The 21,201-nt window shown below is 36.3% G+C and overlaps 1 protein-coding gene across 2 annotated transcripts in view; it reads right to left on the minus strand.

The window, feature by feature from the left end:
- The window catches only part of CNTN6 (contactin 6), a 270,512-nt gene that overhangs the window by 55,802 nt on the left and 193,509 nt on the right, over positions 1 to 21,201 (minus strand). For both annotated transcript variants that reach the window (XM_038565825.1, XM_038565826.1), the window contains exons 9-11: positions 19,237 to 19,373; positions 17,607 to 17,736; positions 15,429 to 15,579 (exon numbers count right to left, since the gene is read on the minus strand). In XM_038565825.1, the coding sequence (XP_038421753.1) occupies positions 15,429 to 15,579; positions 17,607 to 17,736; positions 19,237 to 19,373 (418 nt within the window). The remainder of the gene's footprint in view (positions 1 to 15,428; positions 15,580 to 17,606; positions 17,737 to 19,236; positions 19,374 to 21,201) is intronic.

The following is a 21,201-nucleotide window of genomic DNA, read 5'->3' on the forward strand; positions in this document are numbered from 1 at the left end:
AGCACCTGATTATCATAGCTAAGGTGTGATATCTACGCCAATTTCACTGTCATTTAGTAAACTATCTCTTAATAATTCCTTGTTTTAACAAACTACAAAAAATGACTGACATAATCAACAAACAAGTAAATATCAAAGCTAGCTCATTTAAATTAAAGTAAACTTTCTCTTTTCCATCTTTTAAAGTCAATAACTTTAAATGGCTCTAATGGTAATTATACACAGAAAATAGCTCACATCTCAGGCCAAGGAAAATATAAAGATTTAATCAATGGACTAATGCAACCCTATTTTATCATTCTTTATAAGACCATCAGAGCATTAACAACAAAAACAAGAATGAGATCACACACACACACACACACACACACACACACACAAAGAAGAGAAAGAGATGAAAATAGAATAAAAAGAAGTGCTATCTTGAGACATGATTGAATGAGTGACAGAAAATAAAATTTAGCCTCTACTAAATGATGTAGAACATTCTCAGTAAAACACAATACACTTAGAATCTTCAGTCAGTTCTAAATGAGAGAAAACAGTTACCAGGACATTCAAGAAAATTTATGAAAGAAATTGTTAAATATGTTGTCTCTTTTACTTGTCTGCCATTCAGGACAGAGCATAGATATTCTTTTCAGAAGAGAGTTGTCCCAAAGAGAAAACAAATGTGCATAATTTGCTAATCTTTTTTTAAGAGTATATCCTTCACAGACTTACCAGATGAAACCCGGAAAAAGGCTCTTCCCCAAGTACGTAGCACAGGATTTGCCCTCTAATCTGCTTATGTGACGCCCATCCATCTTCCCAAGCATACCCTGGATTCCCACTATTACAAACACACCTTATACATTGTCCCTGGTTCTCTCAGTGTCATTGGCTGTCAAAGGCTCAAATAATTTAATCCCATCATAAAATGGCAGCCAGCAGACCAGTCCCCTTTTCTTTCCTTCCAAAGACTGTTCCCACAGAGCTTCTGTCTGGAGATAGTTCGTATGTCAGACTGATGCCAAACTACCAGCTGTGTGTTTCTGTTCTCAAAGTGAGTCAGTGGCCAGTGCAATAAAATATGATCCTGCATTGTTGCCCCATATGTACCTGCCTCACCTTTAGCTGTTCCCCAGGGAACCTGGCAAAAACATGCAACTTCTTGACCATGTTACTGTATTTTCTCTTCCTCATTCTCCAAATATTAAAGATTAGTAATTTTTCCATATCAAAAAACTGATACGCAAGGAGGTTTAATACTTTACTTAGCCATAGCCAGGATGTATGTTTTCTGATCCTGAGTGAGTACTTTTCCTATGAAATCATTACCTGAATAATTATGCTACCTTGTATTTTGAATTTTCTCTTTTTAAGTGATTTTTTAGAGTGGTTTTAGGTTTGCAGTAAAATCAAGAAAAAAGTACAGATTTCCCATATACCCCCACACATTCATAGCTTCTCATATTATCAACATTCCCAATGGTGGTACACTTGTTACAACCAAGGAACATCATAATCATCATAATCGTCCAGAGTCCATAGTTTACCTTAGGATTCACTCTTGGTGTTGTACATTCTTGGGGTTTGGAAAAATATATATAATGATATATATATATATCCATCATTATAGTATCATACGAAGTATTTTTACTGACCTAAAATTCCTCTGTGCTCCGCTTATTTATTCTTCCCTCCCCAAACCACTGACAGCCACTGATCTTTTTACTGTTTCCCTACTTTTGCCTTTTGCAGAATGCCATATAATTGCAATCACACAGTACATAACCTTTCAGATAGGCTTTTTTCACTTACTAACATGCATTTAAAATTCTTCCATTTCTTTTCATGGCTTGATAGCTCATTTCTTTTTAGCACTGAATAATATTCCATTGTCTGGATGTACCACAGTTTTTTTTTTTTTAAGATTTTATTTATTTATTCATGAGAGAGACAGAAAGAGAGAGAGAGAGAGGCAGAGACACAGGCAGAGGGAGAAGCAGGCTCCATGCAGGGAGCCCGACATGGGACTCAATCCCGGGTATCCAGGATCACACTCTGGGCTGAAGACAGCGCTAAACTGCGGAGCCACCTGGGCTGCTCCAGTTTTTTTATTCATTTACTTATTGAAGAATAGCTTATTTGCATCCAAGATTTTTGCAATTATGAATTAAAATACTATGAATTATAGTGTGCAGGAGATAAGTTTCAAGACCTTTGGGCAAATATTAATGAGTGTGATATTTGGATTGCATGGAAAAAGTATATTCAGTATTATAAGAAACCTCCAAACTGTTCTCTAAAGTGGCTATACAATACATTCCCATTAGCAATGAATAAGAGTTCCTGTTGCTCCATATCTTAGTCAACATTTGGTGTTAGTATTCCAGATTTTAGCCAGTCTAATAGGCATGGAGCAGCATCTCATTCTAATTTGCATTTTCCTGCTGAAATATGTGGAGAATCTTCAAATATGTGTTCACCACCTAAATATCTTGTTTGGTGAAATGTCTCTTAAGGTCTTTGACCCATTTTTTTATTGGAGTTATTTTTTTATCCCTGAGTTTAATCACTATTTGCATATTTTAGATAAAAGTTCTTTATCAGAATATTTTGCAGATATTTTCTCCTCATCTGTGGCTTGACTTCTCATTCTGTTGGTACTGCTTTTTACAGTGCAGGGGTTGTGGTTTTTTTTCCCTTTAATTTTAATGAAGTCCAGCTTATTATGTGTTTCTTTACTTTTTTTTTTTTTTTTTTTTTTTTTTTTTTTTATGATAGTCACAAAGAGAGAGAGAGAGAAAGGCAGAGACACAGGCAGAGGGAGAAGCAGGCTCCATGCACCGGGAGCCCGACGTGGGATTCGATCCCGGGTCTCCAGGATCGCACCCTGGGCCAAAGGCAGGCGCCAAACTGCTGCGCCACCCAGGGATCCCTTATTATGTGTTTCTTGCATGAGTCTGCCTTTGCTGTATGTGAAAAGTCATGGCCATACCAAAGGTCATTTAGGTTTTCTCTTATCTCCTTATCCTCTGGGATTTTTAAAAAAATGTTTTATTTATTTATTCATGAGAGACACAGAGAGAGGCAGAGACATAGGCAAAGGCAGAAACAGACTCCCTGTGGGGAGCCTGATGTGGGACTCAAACCCAGGACCCTGGGATCACATCCTGAGCCAAAGGCAGACACTCAACCACTGAGCCATCCGGGTGCCCCACCTTCTGGGATTTCTATAGTTTTGTGTTCTACATTTAGGTCTATGATTCACTTTGAGTTAATTTTTGTGAAGGGTGTTAAGGTCTGTGTTTAGATTCATTTAAAAATTTATTTTTTTTCCCAATGTAGCTGTTCAGTTGTTGCAACACCATTCATTGAAAAGATTAAATCTGCTTCGCTATACTGCCCTAGCTCCTTTATCACAATTTTCTTTTTAGAAAAGTTTTCCGTCTCTAAATAGACTGTAAGCCTAAGTTTTTTGAGGCAAGTAATATAGAGGTTTTAAGACAATGGACTCAAAAGTCAGCTTGCTTTTTTGTGTTTTGGCTCCCCCTTTTTGGCTGTGCTTGACTTCCTTGTAAAATTCACATGTAAATGGGGATAATGGTAATAATAACAACATCGATTTGTTTTAGAATTAAGTTTTAAATGTATTAAAGATGTTGAGCGTAAGCCTAGAGAATAATGAGAGCTCCCAAAATGGTAACTATTACTCTTGACTTCTTGGTAATCTTTAAAAATATCTATAATTCATGGGTACTTGGTAAATATGCTTTCTGATTGCATTTACTCTGAAATCCTTAGCCTTTTCTTTGTAGGTCTACATGTATATTTATTAATATTATCAGTAAATTCAGCAAACCAACAGCAAGTGACTTAGATAACCTCTTTGCTTAAAAATAAATGCTAGGCATAGGTATAAGCAAAGTGGTTATTTGGCTAATCGACTTTTTGTTAGTTTGCTGACACTGTATAAAGTAGCACAGGAACTGGAGAGATAAATTCAAATCAGACTTACCAAGGATAAGGCTTGAATATATAGAGTAAACTTTAATCATTCTTTTGTACAATTCCAATCACAAAACTAAAGTTTTAACAAAGGCCATCATAAAATCTTTTGAAGTTATTGTGGACCCTGTTGGGGCTGGAGAGGGTGTTTCTAATTAACTGATTCACAGAAAACACAGCAATTATATCTGTAGTATTTTCTTAGCCTCTGTCCTAGCTTCAGACAAATAATTTCCAGACAAATATTTCTTTGGTCTCCTGAACTGAGTTACATTAAGCACAGTATATTTAAATTTATATGTTCAATGGGAGGTAAGGCAGGAAAAAAAAAAAAAAAAAAAAAGAAAACCTACATGAAGTGGCATCACCAGTTGGAAGCACAAATAAATTCGATTTTGCTATGTTTTGTCAGAAAGCACATTTCTCTTGGTGCCTAGGGAAAAGTCATGCATGGGTACCTTTATGTTGCCCCCTTTAACACCCCTTTCAACAAACAAGAGGAACATCTATTTTAAACACATTAAATAACTAAAGATATGCTTTCCTAGATCTTATTAATCAAACATGATTTGGGGGTCATTACACAACTAACTGAAAGGGTTTAACTTGCAAAGGATTGTTTAGAAATATTACCTGGAGATTAAAATGGACTCAAACACTTTTTAATTTACATGGAATTGAAAACATCACCGATGCCAGTGTCTAATTTTTGTTTTTTTAATTTCTGGTTTCAGCAGTTGTATTTTATGCCTAATATGTAATTGATTGGTGTGAGCAGCCAAATGTTTCAAAGTTAAGTTCCCATGTTCAACTGTCCTAAACTTCAAATCAGATATTCAGACCTTAGAACTCATCAAAATGTGACTCCTTGTTTAATATACCCAAATAATTTAAGCACCAGCTTTGTAGTGGCTGACACACAACAAAAACACAGATTCTGGGTGACTGAATTGTGACACAAATTAGGAGATGGCAGATAAGAGCAGTTGCTAAATAACATAATTATTTGGTGTCATGATGTGTCTTAATTCTGATGGCATGCCAGAATGTGCTGCTAGGCTGATTCTCATGAAATGTTAAGGAAAAGTGATTTAACATTAACAAAACAGCATCAGATGGAAAGCTTAGCTAAATTAATCCAGTGGAGAGGCCTAAGAGGAGTATTTAGCTGTTCAGTAGAAGGAAAGGAAAGATAAAGAAAAGTGTCTCCATTTGCCGCAGTATTTTGGGATGCCAGAGAACACACAAAAGGGAATTAATACAGATTCATATGCTAACATGCCTTACAACCCAAGCAAATCAAAAGAAAATATAGGAAATTATAAAGCTGACAAAGGACAAGAAAGTTTGTGAACACAGGACTTAAAAGACATTTTTAAAGAAGTATGCTCCTAAAATAACTAGAGGAGAAGCAATTGAAAACACAATGGGAGGGAGAGCTGTGCAGAAAGGAATGGAGAAGTTCAAACATTATCAGGATTTTTGGCTACACTTTAATTACATTTATGATGATAAACCTATTGTGTGATCTCCTTAAGACTTGGAAAGTCTAAAATGTAAAGTTGTATCTGCAGCATACTTTGAGATAGATAGACAAGATTCAAATACAGCCCTGTGACTTTAAACCAGTAATTTTATCCCTGAAATTCTTGGTTTCCCACAGGCATTAAAAAGGAAAAACAGGTGAGGGAGTTGGGCTGGACATTTATGATTATTGCCCCTTTTCATTCTAGCTTTGTCCTTTTGTTATTTCAGAACATGGTGTATCTGGGAAATCTTTCCCCTGCCATCTTGAATGTGGTTTTGGCAGTGGATATGAATGGAGTTTCCAGTTCTGAATCCCTTTTGGCTACTGAATTATTATATTCTTCAGAGTCTACAGAGCTAAGCTTACAAACATGGCTGAGAATGAGATACCAACTTGGATGCGACTCCTTGTCTGCTAAGTCCAATTATTTCTTCTTCTTAATTATAATACATAATTTCATACCTACATAAAGTCCTTCATGGAACTTACGGAGTTTACCCTTATTTATTGAATTTGCATTTCTATGTCCATATGTCACCATAAATTATACTGCATGTTACGTTAAAAATCCAATCAGTCATTTGAATATCATAGATGTAGGAAGCTAAGCCACTAAGGGGACTGATTTAAGACTCTGCCTATCAGTGCTATGACAACATATAGACCTATTCTATACCTTTTACTGATGGAAAAATAGAATTTGACTGTATATGCCACTGTTTTTGGAAGAATTATAATTTGAACTGGAAAAAATAATGAACAAATAATGTATATAGTATGACAGCCTACTTTTAGCTCTACAGACAGATGCTGTATGATGCCAGAAAACTAACTAGAGGCCTACACTGTGGTGTTTAGGATTATAGAACTTTGGAGTCAGAGCCTCCTGGAATTGAATGCATTTCTATTACTCACTAGCTTTGTGACGGTAGATGTGATGTTTAACTTTGCTAAATCTTAGGTTTAACCATTAAAAAAATACAAATAAATAATACCCCCTAATAGGCATCTTATAAAAAATAAATGAAATGATGTATCTAACATCTTAATACACTACCCACCCATGACAGATACTATAAGTTGATATTATTACCAGTAATATTATTATTATTTGATGAGACTCAGGGTCAATAATGAGAAGGACAGATTTCTGATGGTCTTGGTTGATTAAATCTGAGATAGAATTAAAAAATGTGTATAACTTTTATACATATGTATAAATGTGAATAACTTCTAACATATAAGTGTATCCAAGCATCCCTAAGAAGTCAGAGTCAACCGTTGGATGGCTTACAAAATGATGTGTCTGTACTTAGAGGAATAATATACTGCATTGAGGAAGGTAAGTGCATATCCAAACCTTTTAACTGGCATCATATGTGACAATGACTATGCAGTAGACAGCCACATATATAGCCAGTTCTTCCACTTTTGTTTACTAGGAAAAATTCCTACCTACCCTTCAAGTGCCAGCTCAGTTACCTCCAAACTGCTGAAGCCTTTCTGAACTCCTGTAAGCCGAGTCAGTCCTCACCATCTTCTGTCTGTGATGACACATGCCCCACTGCACTGGAGCTGTTGACCTGTCTGCTTCCCCCATGAGACTCGGAGCTCATTCAAATTTATAAACCCAGAATTTTTTCACAGGGCCTGTCAAATTGGTTTGCAACTATGCTTATAAATAAATGAATAGTTTGACAAGTCACACTTGAGAATCAGATTTGTCACTCCAAATCAACAATTCTCTAACTGTGCTCTCAGGAGATACAGGGCGTTCATAGGGCACACCACAGGCTGCTGGAAGGAAGGCAGCTTGTGGGTACTGAGGGCAGGTAGAAGGGTGGGGAGTTGGGGGGGTGGACGGGGCATTGAGAGGCTCTGGTTTGTCCTCTGGGGCATTAGCCAGATTGGTTCAGTTTTAGCTGAACTGTATGTATGAAATGGGCTCCAGCATAAATTTTATTTGGAAGCAAAACAAAAACAAAAACAAAAGCACCCCCTTCCCCTAAACACAGTTCTACTGTGGAAAAAAGGCAGAAAAAAAAAAAAGATTTAAAAAAATGGGAAACAATAGCCAGTGACTACAAAAATGCTCTGACAAGCCTGACTCTTCATTGTGAAGATATTAATAAGACTCACTTTTCACATTGTTGGTTGGGCTTTTATTTCTTCAACTGGATCATAGTTTCTCTAAGATAGCAATTCTATCCTTTGTATTTATTTCTATTGGTTTATTTTCCATATGTCCATCAGCATCTATGAGAAAATAAGGGTGTAACACAAACCTGTAGAGCAAACATTTTCTTTCTAAGGAGCATTGTACTTTAGGCAAATCAAGTAATCATTTCTTCCCTCAAAAGTCAAACTAAGAACAAAAGGTCATTTGTATAAATTGCACTAATAACTGACCTTTTCTATCTATAAAGTTATTGCTGTTGAATATTTATGTAAACTTTGGAAAATACAAATGTCACTCAGAAATTAGAAGCAAATACTAAAGTAAGTAAATATCATTCCAAGGCCAATAGTATTAATATTTTTAAAAAGTAACTAAAATGAGGACTTCTATTTCCTCAGCAGTGAAATAAGATAAAGAATCAAGCATTTTAATATAGGAATCAAAGTTCTGGGGGGAAAGGAGATAAAATGGTTTCTATTTTTCAAGTAATATGTTTGCATCAAACAAATATTTCTCTAAGGGGTATTCAAACATCTCAGCTTCTCTTGAGAACCGAGGACTTGACTTTATTATAAAAACTCAGATTCCTCAGCCCCTGCTTCCTACCTACTGACTGAAAATCTTGGACATTGCTCTGGGATCTGCATTTTTCACAAGGTTCTTATGTATGATTAAGTTTGAAGCCTATTGATAGAGACAACGAATTCACAGCAACTCTAAAACAAAGCTTAAGTATTTTCTGTTACAAGATACAGTAAGTGCAAGAATATAAGATGCTATTTATTTGTGGAACTTCTTTGCTTTGTCATATTTGCCCTTGCTTTAAAGCTACAGGATGTTATTGCCCATCATTAAGACATTTTGAATAGGGAACTACAGCAATAATAGTGTAACCCAAGGCAGTGGCATAAAAGAATGCACACCCAGCTGGGCAGGCTGAGCTTAAAGGCAGGCTTTACATCTCTAATGAACCGGAGCTTCTTCTGACCATGGCAGGCAGGTGGTTTTGGACTCATAGTGCTAAAAGGTCAGTGATCCAGACCAGTGGAGGCCAGTGGGGATAAAGAAAGCAGAATTGGATGGCAAGAGGGAAAAATGAGGGCAAGACTGACAGGGGCACACAGGATTTTAGCTTGTTAAATCTTTGCGTGATAGAGGCAGGAGTATCAGATGGCTCTTGACATCTTCAGCATGTATTCCCTTGGAAAGGCTCACCTTAACAAGACTCTCAGGAGTTGAGTATGAACAATTTAAAATTTTATTACAAAGAGGTAGCACAGAAGGGAGACTGTAATAAGCCTGGCATTATGCAGACTGTCATTCTTCCTTAAACATGGGAACATATGGTTCATTTGCCTATTTGATACTCATGCTACCTGATGTACTAAGCACTATTACATTAAGTAGTTGGTGATACAAAATAAAATTAGGCTTATTTGCTTGTTCCATTAGGAAGCTTTGCAAGGAGGAGGAAGAGATAGAGAAGGCTGCTTGCTGGTTGCTATGTTCTGGTTAAAGTTGCACTGAATTGAGATTTGTGGAGGGGGTGTTTTATTAAGCCGAAGTACTGGGGGTTAAAAGCAAAAGAAAAAAGAAACAGTGGTGATTTAAAAAGTAGATATTGAAAGATACACAGAGAATGGTCAAACAGGAAGGAAACATCATATAACTGGCTCCCTTACGTTCAGGCAGATGGATCCCCACTAGCTAAGGTAAAACAGTTGTGAAAAGGCTGTAAGGAGAACATGGATTGGTAGCAAAGTGTTGGGCAATGGGCTATGTAACCAAAGGAACTACTTTGTCCAACTAGTTTAGCAAAGAGTGGAATGAAGACAAACTAATGTTTATTCTGTTCATCTTCCATGTCACTCAGCTAAGGACTTTTAAATAAGGCCTCCCAAGGGTACATTTTTACTCATGAATAGAAGAAAGATCAAATGACTTGCTAAATAACCATCAATTCTTTCCTGGCACCGAGAACGCCCTGTTCCTCTCTTTCATTCTTCCCTCTCTTCATCTCCTCTCTCATCTCTTTTTCCTCTCTCCACTCATTCACTGCCATTTTTCAACTCCTCCTCCCCCAGCACCTCCCACAATTGACTATTGTGTTTATGAGGGGGGTGTCAAGGTGTAGGAGTGCCATGCAGGTGGAAGTGGACCTGCTTAATTTTGGGCTCAAAGGCAAAAGCACCACTACTAGATTCCATGCTACCTAAGGGTTTCATATGTTCCCAAAAGGTACATGTGTTGTGCCAAGGGACCCAGGGCCACACAGAGTTTAATAGTATCATTATTATAGGACAAAGCACACAAGATTCATGGATTTGAGAAGGTCTGTTTGTAACTCTGCATTTCCTCTCTCTCCTTCTCTGTCTCTGTCTCTGTCTCTCTCTCTCTCCCTCTCTCCCTCTCTCTCTTTTTCTCCAACCCCAAGTGGATAGAGGTAATGGAATTGGTTCTAGAGAGTTCAGCAGTCCTCTTACATCAAATCAGGGAAATATGATCACATTCCGAAACCAAGTGCTAAAGGGTAGAACCTCTACTTTTAAATTTGATATTCAGTGAATTTCAAAGTATCTTGGTATCTACCTCTTTGAGATTACCAAGGTAAAAGTGGTAGAAACACAACCATATATAACTATGTGACAACTGTGTTCCTCAGAAATGTATCCCCAAGAAAAAAGGTATACTTTGATGTCTGATAAACTGCCTGACATATAGATGGTGCTTAAGCCTGTTATTTTCATTATTAGTGACTATTTGATATATAACTGGATTTTATTTTATTTTGTTTTACTTTATTTTATCTAGGAAGTAAGAGAAAAAATGTGGCAGATTCTCTTTCTTTCTTCTTCTTCTTCTTCTTCTTCTTCTTCTTCTTCTTCTTCTTCTTCTTCTTCTTCCTTCCTTCCTTCCTTCCTTCCTTCCTTCCTTCCTTCCTTCCTTCCTTCCTTCCTTCCTTCCTTCTTTCTTTCTTTTTAGATAAATGAGGAAGAAATGTGGTGGATTACTTATTAATTCAGATATCTTTCAATAATAGGAAAAACATTCTCTTTATTTTTATTGTTCAGAGATTGTTTGTGCACTCTGACCAAATCTCAGGTGATTTAAGCATTGTATTTATAATGCTGCCTATCAGAGGACAACTTTTAGCTGTCTGTCCAGCAGGTTAACATTTCCTATTAAATTCATGAGGTGATCCCTGAACAGGTAGCCAGCAGTCACTGAGCACAAGGAGATAAATCTAGGCCTTTGATTTCTGTCAATTCATTTGCTAAGTGGATCCATGAGGAAAAAAAAGAAGTGATTAATCAAATTTAGCAGATGCAGAATTGATTCCCTCAGTTGCCTAGAATACCTTGCAGAGATAAGCTTATTCTGTATTCATCTTGCCTTTCTGCGGCAAAATTTGTGGTTTTTACCCTGGCTGGTAGCGGTAAGAATGTGTAGCTGAGATTTACATAAAGATTAGTTAGGATCCCAGCAATAAATGCACCCAGGGCCAGGAAAGAACACAGATCACCTAGCCTTTCCATATACGCTGTCTTTTGAGTCTCACACAACCATATGGGAGAGAAAAGTACTATTTTCTCCATTTTTCAAGTGATTTGACTGCGGACTACTGAAGGTCAGGGACTTGCTAGAAGTTATCAACTGCATGGGAAGTAGGGTTGGGACTTAAACCAGATCTTATGACTCCCAATAACTTAAAAAAACAAACAAACAAACAAACAAAAAAAACACTTTCTTGTGAAAGGATATTATGTGTCACGTTTTTGGCTAGCTTAACTTTTTACCCACAACACCTAGTATAGTATTTGGAATATAATAGGTGTTCATTAAGTATTTATAGAATGAATGAACACATCATGGGCCTATCAATTATTAAGTAAGTTCTGGGTTTAACTGCAAAATGTCTTGTCAGGTAAACAAACAAAACAAAGTAAATTTTAACTTTCACTGATTTAGCAACACATAAAATATATATTAAATGTCTGTTATGTCCCAGGTTGGAGCTGGGTGCTAGGCCTATAATGGTGAAGGAAAGAGTGGTGCTCACTACGCTGTTGTGCTACAGTCCAGCTGCCAAGGCTCTCAAACCTCTGAATCCAACCACTCAGATCATTTCAGCTATTTTGACAATTTATAGCAATCATCATGTCTGGCTCAATCACTGGGTCACCTGAGGAAATCAGTGATATATATATATATATAATTAAAACTATGATTATAGCTACAATTTTAACCTGGCGCACTAATGTTTTGCATTGATTTCTAATATATAATCTCTATTTTGGCAGTTACTGCATGGGTATAGTGTTTAAATAAATCCAGAAAACAGTGACCTCAAAAGAAAAAAAAAAGAATGAGCGTACGCCAGTGGTTTTATCCAAGGTCACACTACTCAACAGTGATACGACTGGAATCAAAATCCCTGTTTTCTAATACCCAAGGCAGGGCCCTTTGCAATACATCCTGCTTTTCCCCACAGGAACATACCTTTTCTTCTTCAATTTAGGTGCTATTGCTAAATGACTTGTAGCTGCAAAAGGAATGAAGTAGATGTCATAAGACCATACATTCCCAGCAGGAAACCAGTTAGCCTTTGGACTCTATAATGCTATCTCCCTATTTTCAGTTGTAGGAAAACTTTTCTACTTGGACAGCCTGCCATAAATACAGGCATTTCTAAAGACAGTAATCATTAAATAGTCCAGACTTCATTTGTGGCACATGGACCAATAAGAAACATGCTAATTAAATTCAGAATTGTTGCTTGATCTGAGTTGCCAATACATAAAATTAGGTAAGTCATGTGAAAACAGTCCTGCAAAAAATAATCAAGGATGTTCTCTATTATCTGTTGAGTGGAAAAGATCTGGCAACAGAGATGGGCAACTCGGTATAGTGTCTCAGCTTTATCATTTATTACCTAGATGATGTATGCTGTCTCAATACATGTAAGAGTGGAAGAGACTGTCAAAATATATATATTGACACCATTTTTTTATAAGTAGGCAATACACTAAGGTTACTTTGAATAGGCTTCTTTAGAGTCCTTTCAACCATCTCTAGGTAGTTACACTTTATTGGAAGCAAGAGTTAGTGACAATGAAATTTCAAAGTAGACAGGACCATATAGAAATTTTATAACAGAAAGTAAAAATGTGCATTTTCCCACATAGGTATTTCCAAGATCAAGAACTAAAAACCATTCCTACTTGGAATCATTGTAAATATTTAAGTTGTTTTCCACATGTGAATCCTTAAATCTTTCTATGTATACAACTGTGCCATGTTTTAACAGAGGTAGGAGAGGGTAGGCATCATATTTATTTTTCTATTTAAGTGAAATAAGCAGTCTGGTGTGGCATTTAAAAATGCATACTGGGACTCAGTGTTGTGTCTTTGAGTTTAGGATCTGGTTCTATAAAATTCCTTCCTTCTTTCCCCCCTCCCTTCTTTCCTTCTTTACTTTTTATCACGACTCTAAGTTTTATCTTCAACTTCTTTGGAAATTCCCATGATTAGACTACAAAAAAAAAAAAGGCATTAAGTCAACACAAATAGAAGCATAGGTGCCGCATTTCCCAGTAAGCAGCATGAAACCATGCACTTAATGAAACCAGTCTGGTCAGAAGGCATTAGAAGAAGGGACAGGATAGGAATCATGCAGAGACACAAAGTCTCATGGAACTGGCTGTGCGACCTTTGCAAATTACTGCTTAAGCTAATCTATAACTGGCAAAGATATATGTTTGTAATTACTATGTACTTCTGGGACTCAACTTTCTTTTTTTCTTCTTCAATTTTTTTTATAAACCTGAAAAGCCATTTTAAAAGCAGTTTCCCTAATACTCTACAAAACTTTTTTTCCCCTCTCATTTTCTTATTTTAATTCAAATCCTCTTCCCTCTCTTTCTCTTCCCCATGTACATTGTATTTGAGTCTTTAAAGGTTATAGAAAGTAAACAGCAGTCACTCCTGCTACTTAGGTGAGGACTTTGAGTCACTTTTGGAAATGAAGTAATCATTTTATCTCAACTCTCAGTACGGACGGCTGTTTGATACTATGATATCTCTTGCGTTTTCCTGTTCTACAGCAGTGCCTTCAAATCTCAATTAGATTTTAGAAATCAAAGAGGAAACATTTAAAAGGAATCCACATCCAAAGCTGTTGAGGATACTTGCCATGATCTCCTAGGTAGTCTATACAGAGGAAGGAGCCCAGTCAGGGCCAGGCAACAGATTTCCCTTCATCTGTCTTTTCTCCTTAGCTTTGAAGCTTCTGTTCTTATGTCTTGGGGTATCTCCTCCAGAAGAGCTTTCCCCTAAAGCTGGTGACACCTTAGGTAGTCATCCTTTTTGACACATTCATTCCACTCAATATTTATTGAGTTCAGGTTCTATGTCAAAGGCACAGGGCATGCACAGATAAATTTGACAAAATCCCTGTCCTGGGAAAACTTCACTGTAGGGCTGTAGAGCTCACTGGAGACAGGAGAGATAGTAAGGAAAGAGAGTGCTCTAGATAAGTCTTTCTCTTGCATATTTTGTCATGTCAGGAGAGGGTCTTCAAGGCACCAGATATAATCCTGATAGCACTCTATACAATCAGCATTGTTTATTTGTTTTAACCCCCTTTCCTCTCTCCCTTGACCACAAAAGAAGTCCTAGATCAGAAATAACAAGAGAGTGCCCCTGTATACAGCCTTTGGGCATTTTTACTGGCTCAGAATTCCAAAATGGAGATTTCAATTTTTTCTTGAAATGTTTGAAGTTGTACAACTCTGTCTGAAGTTCTACTTTCCCACCAAAAACATCTGCCTGAATTTGGAGTGGCTATCTAGTTTGGTGCAAACTCACAGCTTTGACTTGTAAGACTGGCAGACTGCCATTTTGCATTACACTTCAGCTGTCCTTTCTTATACTTGGCCTGTCTTGTTTGTTTATATTACCTGCCTGATTAGCTATGCATGTCCATTAATAACACATGATACCGATAAAGAGCTTACTGAAACACTTTCACATATTCAGCACAATGGCTCATTCACAACAGTATTCCATTGCACATTTGATCACACAGTAACATACATGGGTCATTGCAATAGAGCTGTAACTACAGACTAGTCATCCCTAGGCACACAGGGTTCTATAGTAAAACTCAATAAAATATATTCTAAAAAGAGAAAAACACCTGTTTTGCTCCATCTAAACTCTCCTAGAAAATATGCCAGTGCTGATCCAGGATTTCTCAATCACATCCAGAATAGAAGGAAACCTCTCTTCTTTCTCTACAGGAGCCTCTCTACCATTTTTTTCATGTGGTGAATTCATTTTTGTCATGGGGTGAACACCTGTGTGACTATTTAAAAACCACAACACCAGGTGTGTGTGTATAAGTGTCTCTCTCTTTTGTGTAATGCTCTTCTCACTGATTTCTCAGCAGGCTGGGTCAGGAAAAATCTTCAAGCTGAATATAGAAAAGGTCTTAAAGGATTTTAAAAAATATATTACAAATGCATGCACAAAGTATATTGCAGCAAAATTACACAAATAGGTCTTAAGTTTATAAGATTCTTTAGTTTTTGCTATTATGTGGCAATGTTTGATATCTCTGAGTACTCAGTTATAAGCTTATCATAAAGGAGAGAATATTAGACTTAGATTTGGAAGACATTGTATTACAAAATAGTTCAAAATATAACACAAAAGAGATTTATTTACCTTTTGCTTTGTCTCAGGCTCTCCATTCCTCTTTTCCAGGAGATAACTGCCCTAGGAAAAGCATTTGGCTTGCATTCGATAGTAATATCCCCACCAACTTGAACAACTGAATTCTTTTTAATGGGATTTTTAGAGAAATCAGGAGCTGAGGCTAAAAATAGAATTAAAAACAAAACTGTTAAGTTACTCACTTAATTAACATGTGGTAACGTGACAATGGGGTATACCAGACAAAATTTAGTATTTGTACCCAGAGCTCTTCTTCAAGCTGTTTTGCTCAGGTTGTCCTGAGGCCAGTTACAAACTTGGCATTTGGGAGTTCTAGTTTCATTTGAAAAATGAAGATGACAGTAGATATCACCTCAGAAATTTACTGTGGAAATTAAATGAGAGAACATCTATAAAGAAGTATAGCATACTGCTGGGCACAAAGTATGTGTTCAATAAATGTAATTCATTTTTGTTTGGTGCAAGTCATTGTGATTAACAAAAGCAAGTTACAGGGTCACATTCTCAACAGTGCTTACAGTAAAGAGGTAAAGATAACCATGGTTAACTTCCTTTTTTATCCACCCTTTTTAACCATGGTCATATTTACCTCTTTATTATAAACAATAAGAGACAGAAGAAGGGATTTTAAGCCTGATGAGGGAAATCACCAAATCCATTTCAGTCACTGTAATGATCTTAAATGTGAAATATAAGATACCGCTGAATTAAGTCAAGAATACTCTATCACTATGTCAGATTTCTTCAGGCAAGCCTTTAATCAGCAAAATGAAAATACTCTGCCTTCTGTAGAAGCAGGCGGACTGAGAAAAAACAAAAAAAAAAAGTCTATCAGTTTCAACTTTGTCCCCACTAAATAAATGTTGAACAAATATCAGTTCATGAGAGTGAGAAAGTTTTAGACTGCTTGGATGCATCGAATCTTTCCAGCTTCATGAATGTGGGAACCCACGTGTCCAGTGCCTGTCCCCAGTCTAGTCTAATTAAGCTGAAATTCTTTCAGATATGCCATACTCTTTTGTTTATGGGCATTTAAAATATTGTTCCTTTGCCCTTGCACTGACCTGTACATGCCTTTCCTTTGGATCTCAGCTTAAAAAGAATGTCCTCAATTTAGGTTATGTTCAACTTGCCATGAAGTCTGACAACTACTCAGTTTTTGACCATAATAATCATATTTTAAAATTTAGTGCCTTTTTTCTCAGTGAAGCTACAGGTTCTATGAAAGTAAAAATCACTTAAGTATTGATAATTATATTTTAATGCTTAGTACACATAAATGTTCAATAAACAGTAGTGATTCAAAGAATAAACAAACAAATCAATGTTTATTGTCCATAAGCTCATGGAACCTTGTTGCTTTGCTTGATCCTTCCTCTTTTTCATCTCCTTTCTTCTTACCATTAAGAAAATTTTGTGGTAAAAGACACTAATGGGTTATTTATTGTAATAGACACCACTGAGATTATCATTCTCAAACTTCTATTCCCAATTTTTCACTGTAGGGACTTATCTGCCCAGCTTACTGTGAGGTCTGGGTGGTCACGTGGCAGGGTTCTAGCCATTGGCATAAAAGGATTTTACTGTAAGGATGCAAGGAAATTTTGCATTTTCTAATGACAGGGATAGATTTGGTCACTTTTGTCCCTACCTTCCCCATCTCCCGTAAATATGGATTTTATTTCTGTAGCTATAGCAGTCATTTCCTCAAGGCTATAAGCATGAGGGAAAAGGATAAAGAATAACATCATCAATCACAGTGCCATGGCTCAACGACCACCCCTGAACCTGTTAAGAGATAAAATAAATATCTGCTTAAATCATTAAAAATTGAGATTTTTCTCTTCTTTACTTTTAACTGGCAGATGAAAACATTTCTAACGGATAATTTTGAATTCTACTCAAAACATCATGTGCTAGGATCAGCTTTGGAGGAGCCCTCTCCTGGCTCGGATGTACCCAAAATTGTACTCCACTGGAAGCCCTAATATATTGCTCAGATAGAATAATAATGATCACCCCACATTCTTTTAAAGTTAATTTAGACATTTCCCATTATTTCAAGGTAAGGCACTCTCTAATTTACATAAAAATTTGATTCCTATTATGTATAATCATCACTTGCTAAAATGTCATTTTAAGTTTTTTAGTTATAAAAAAATGACTTACCTAATACTCTCAATTCTGCATTTGCATAAATTATCTGATATTTGTTTTCTGCAGCACACTGGTAGACACCAGAATCTGACACATTCAGCATAGTTATGATAAGTGTCCCATTTTCTATTTGAATTCTTTCCTAATAAAAGAAAAGTCATGTGAAGATGCTAGTATGTTAATGTAGGCATACTCTTAACCAGAATATATTATTAAACATTTGTGCATATCTATAAGATAGGATATTTTGGTGTATGAGAACTGATGTTTATGAAGATGACACTTAATATACTGCAAGATTCTGAACAGATTTTGAAGTTAAAAAAAGAAACATCTTTCATATAATTTTAGTGGTTAGTATATTTAATGTTGTCTCATTTCTTTGAAAATTGGCGTTGTCTGCACAGAGTGTGTGCTTTCTGTTATTTGGCATATAAAATAATTTGTAATATTGACCATTCCAATTACTGCAGAAAATACGGTTAGTAACAATGTTAGACATGAATATAATGGTTAGAAATGTCTTTGGCTTTCCATCGTAAGGTCTCCAAAAGACTTGAAATGTGATGACTTGATAATATTCTAATTGAGTCAGAAGTTGGAGAAACTAAATTCTCCTTTTCTGCAGCCTGCCATAGTATGCTTAAACAGCCACAATCTGTTACAGAGTCCCATTTGGAGTATAGAAATACAATTTTGAGTGCATACATAATGAAATAGTTTAATAGAGCAAATATAATTTTAAAAAAATATTTCGGTATACCTATTACCATCCTTTAAGGATAATAAAAGTTGGCTGGAGGAAACAGAAAATGCTCTATGCAAAAGGTATTCAGGAAGAAAAGTCCATTAGAACCAAAACAAAGAACGGCATTATATTCAGCTTCTAAACACCAGATGTTCTTTGTGTCCCTAGCTGTGCCCACAAGTCCAAAGTAAAAGGGAGAATTAACGCAATTATCTGAATAATTTGATGAAAAAATGCTGTCTCATTTTCAGCATACTGTTGAACAAAAATAAGCTTTAGACTGAAAAATGTGGATAACTGCCTTAATCCTCCATTTCCAATTAGTTTAGAGCCATTAGTTTTCTTAAAAGCAAGATACTGGGTAATGTTTAAGAGCTTGGATCCTGGGATCAGACTACATTTAGAATATAAATTCTAACATTTACTAGGTGCTGTGTGACTTTGGAACAAGTAACTTAACCCCTCTGAAACCAGTTTTCATCATCTATAGAAGAAATAATACTAGCACTTCTCTCATAAAATTGCCATGAGGACACAGTAAGATAATGCATGGAAAAACATTAACATAAGATCTGGAGCATACAAGAGTTTGGTGGGTGTTAATTATGATGATGATGATGATGATGATGATATCTGAATGTGGATCTATCACTGACTGGTGTGTGACCTTATACAAGTTGTCTTCTCTACCCTTGATTTTCCTTATTTGAAAAATGGGGATAATATTAATAGCTACTTTGAGTTTATTTAAGTATTATATAAGTTAGTTTATATGAAGAGTATACTACATTTCCTAGCACCTACTCAGCATTCCATGAACATTAATTGTTGCTGGTAGTAACAATATTTCCCTAGGAGAATAAGTGAATTCTTAATATCAGCTTAGATACTTACCTCTGGGTTGAGGCGTTCACCATTCTTTAACCAGGTGTACCAAGGATTTGGCTTTCCACTAGCTCTGCATTCCCAAAACAGACTGTCATAGATAGACAGGTATGTATTTTGGATTTTTTGTTCCCATTCTGGTGGGGCTGTTTCAAAAATAGAGAAGAACAACTACTTGGCAAGTCAATTATTCAAAACATTGTGCAACATTCCAAGATCTATAGAAAGCAGAAGGACAAAGCTAACTGGATCCAACAGTGCTGCAAATACATGTCTTGAGGGAAGGGAAATGCAGGAGCCTCATTGTGGACCAACAGAAATCTTGATATAAATATCAGTGGTCCTTCAGCATAAGATAAATGTTTGCCATTTGTCATTTTGATGCACCTTTACAGCAACTTGGGAGTTGTGGGAAAAGGTCCAAATGCAGAACAAGGCCAGAGAATAATTTCATGTAAATATTAGTGCATAGGTCAAGTAAGAAAATGTATACCAAATCTGAATCCACTGTGGACCAAGGCCCTTGATTATATTTGGTCTGAACTAACTAAAGTCTGTCTATATCAGACATAATTACAATTTAATAGTTTGAAGCACAATTCAAATATGAGCCTTTTACATATTAGTAGGATTATGGTCCAATTTTTTTTTATCTTAGGTAAAACATTGACAAGACAATGAGTACTAAGGCACTTACATTAAGTTGTTATTTAGGTATAAGATGGTATGATCCTTGCTACCATTGATAGAAACAGGTGGGGTATAGATTTAATGTTTTAAAACTAATATTTTTTCCATAAAGATGATATGAGGGTGCCGGGCTGTGTCATTTAATCCCTTTCTTTTAGTCAGGTCTGTCCTCAGATATGTTAGGAGCAGGTGAAATTTCCTTTGTAACTGCAGGCTATTACAAGCTAGATGTTGTATATGTCTCATTGCAGTTGATTCTCCCTCCAATCATTTGTAGAGGATTTTTGCAGGGATGTTAGATAACTTGCTCAAGAAGATATAGTTAAAAAATACAGAAGTCAAAATTTGAACCTCAGAAGCAGAGCCTAAATCAAGGGGCTATGTTCGGGCTGTCTCTTTGGGAATGCCAGCCCAAAGGTAAGGTGTCAGGAAAAGGAATAGTCAACAGGGAAAGAAAGAGCCAATGCAAGGATCAGTTATTGGTTGGCCACCAAATGGGCCACTGTTACTCTATCTTCTGTGAACTTCGAAGGGGTCTTAATAACTCTCTACCTAGGAAAGGAAGAGGAAGCATTTGTTCACTGGCTCCTGTCCACAGTCATTCAAGGGTAGTATAGGCATTATGTATGAGCATATCCAGGTTGTGGGTATTTATGTGCTGAGTTTGTTCTCGAGAGCACAGAAAACTGGAAGAGGAAATCAGATGGACTTTCTGTGGCACCTGAAATGAGACTCTATCAGGTTACACCTACAAAGAGCTGCTCACTATAGCAGTGGTTGAAGTAAGAAGTGGGATTGAGAGTTTTTGAAATGTTATACAAGTATGTCTGACTTCCAGGGTTTTCCCACGGCAACGTCTGCTTCACCAAGATAAAAGGTCCTTTAGGGAGCTGGTTGCTGAGAAGAAGGAATCGTGATGTTTCACTGTAGTAATGACTAAGCCTGGGATTGCCATCTGTGGGAATCAGGATGACTTCCAGTTACAGAACATGCTTATCACTGTTTTAAGGGACAAATCAAGGCAAGACTTAGAAGAAGTAGATGCATGGATAAAATGGAATCATGTTTCTAAACGTTATTACCAAAATTTTATAATTTGAAGATGATTGTTTAGAAATTGTCTTAGCATATGTTTGACCTGGAAGAAGAAATTCATGCTAACATATAATTCATATTGCTTAATAAAAGTTGAATTATATATGGTTTGTTGCTTAGGGCAGTAATTATAATTTTAAAACATATTTATTTAATATGTAAATTCTTGGGATTCTTCAAATTGAAAAC

Source organism: Canis lupus, chromosome 20 (assembly GCF_011100685.1).
Source record: "Canis lupus familiaris isolate Mischka breed German Shepherd chromosome 20, alternate assembly UU_Cfam_GSD_1.0, whole genome shotgun sequence".
In the NCBI taxonomy this organism is placed as follows: domain Eukaryota; kingdom Metazoa; phylum Chordata; class Mammalia; order Carnivora; family Canidae; genus Canis; species Canis lupus.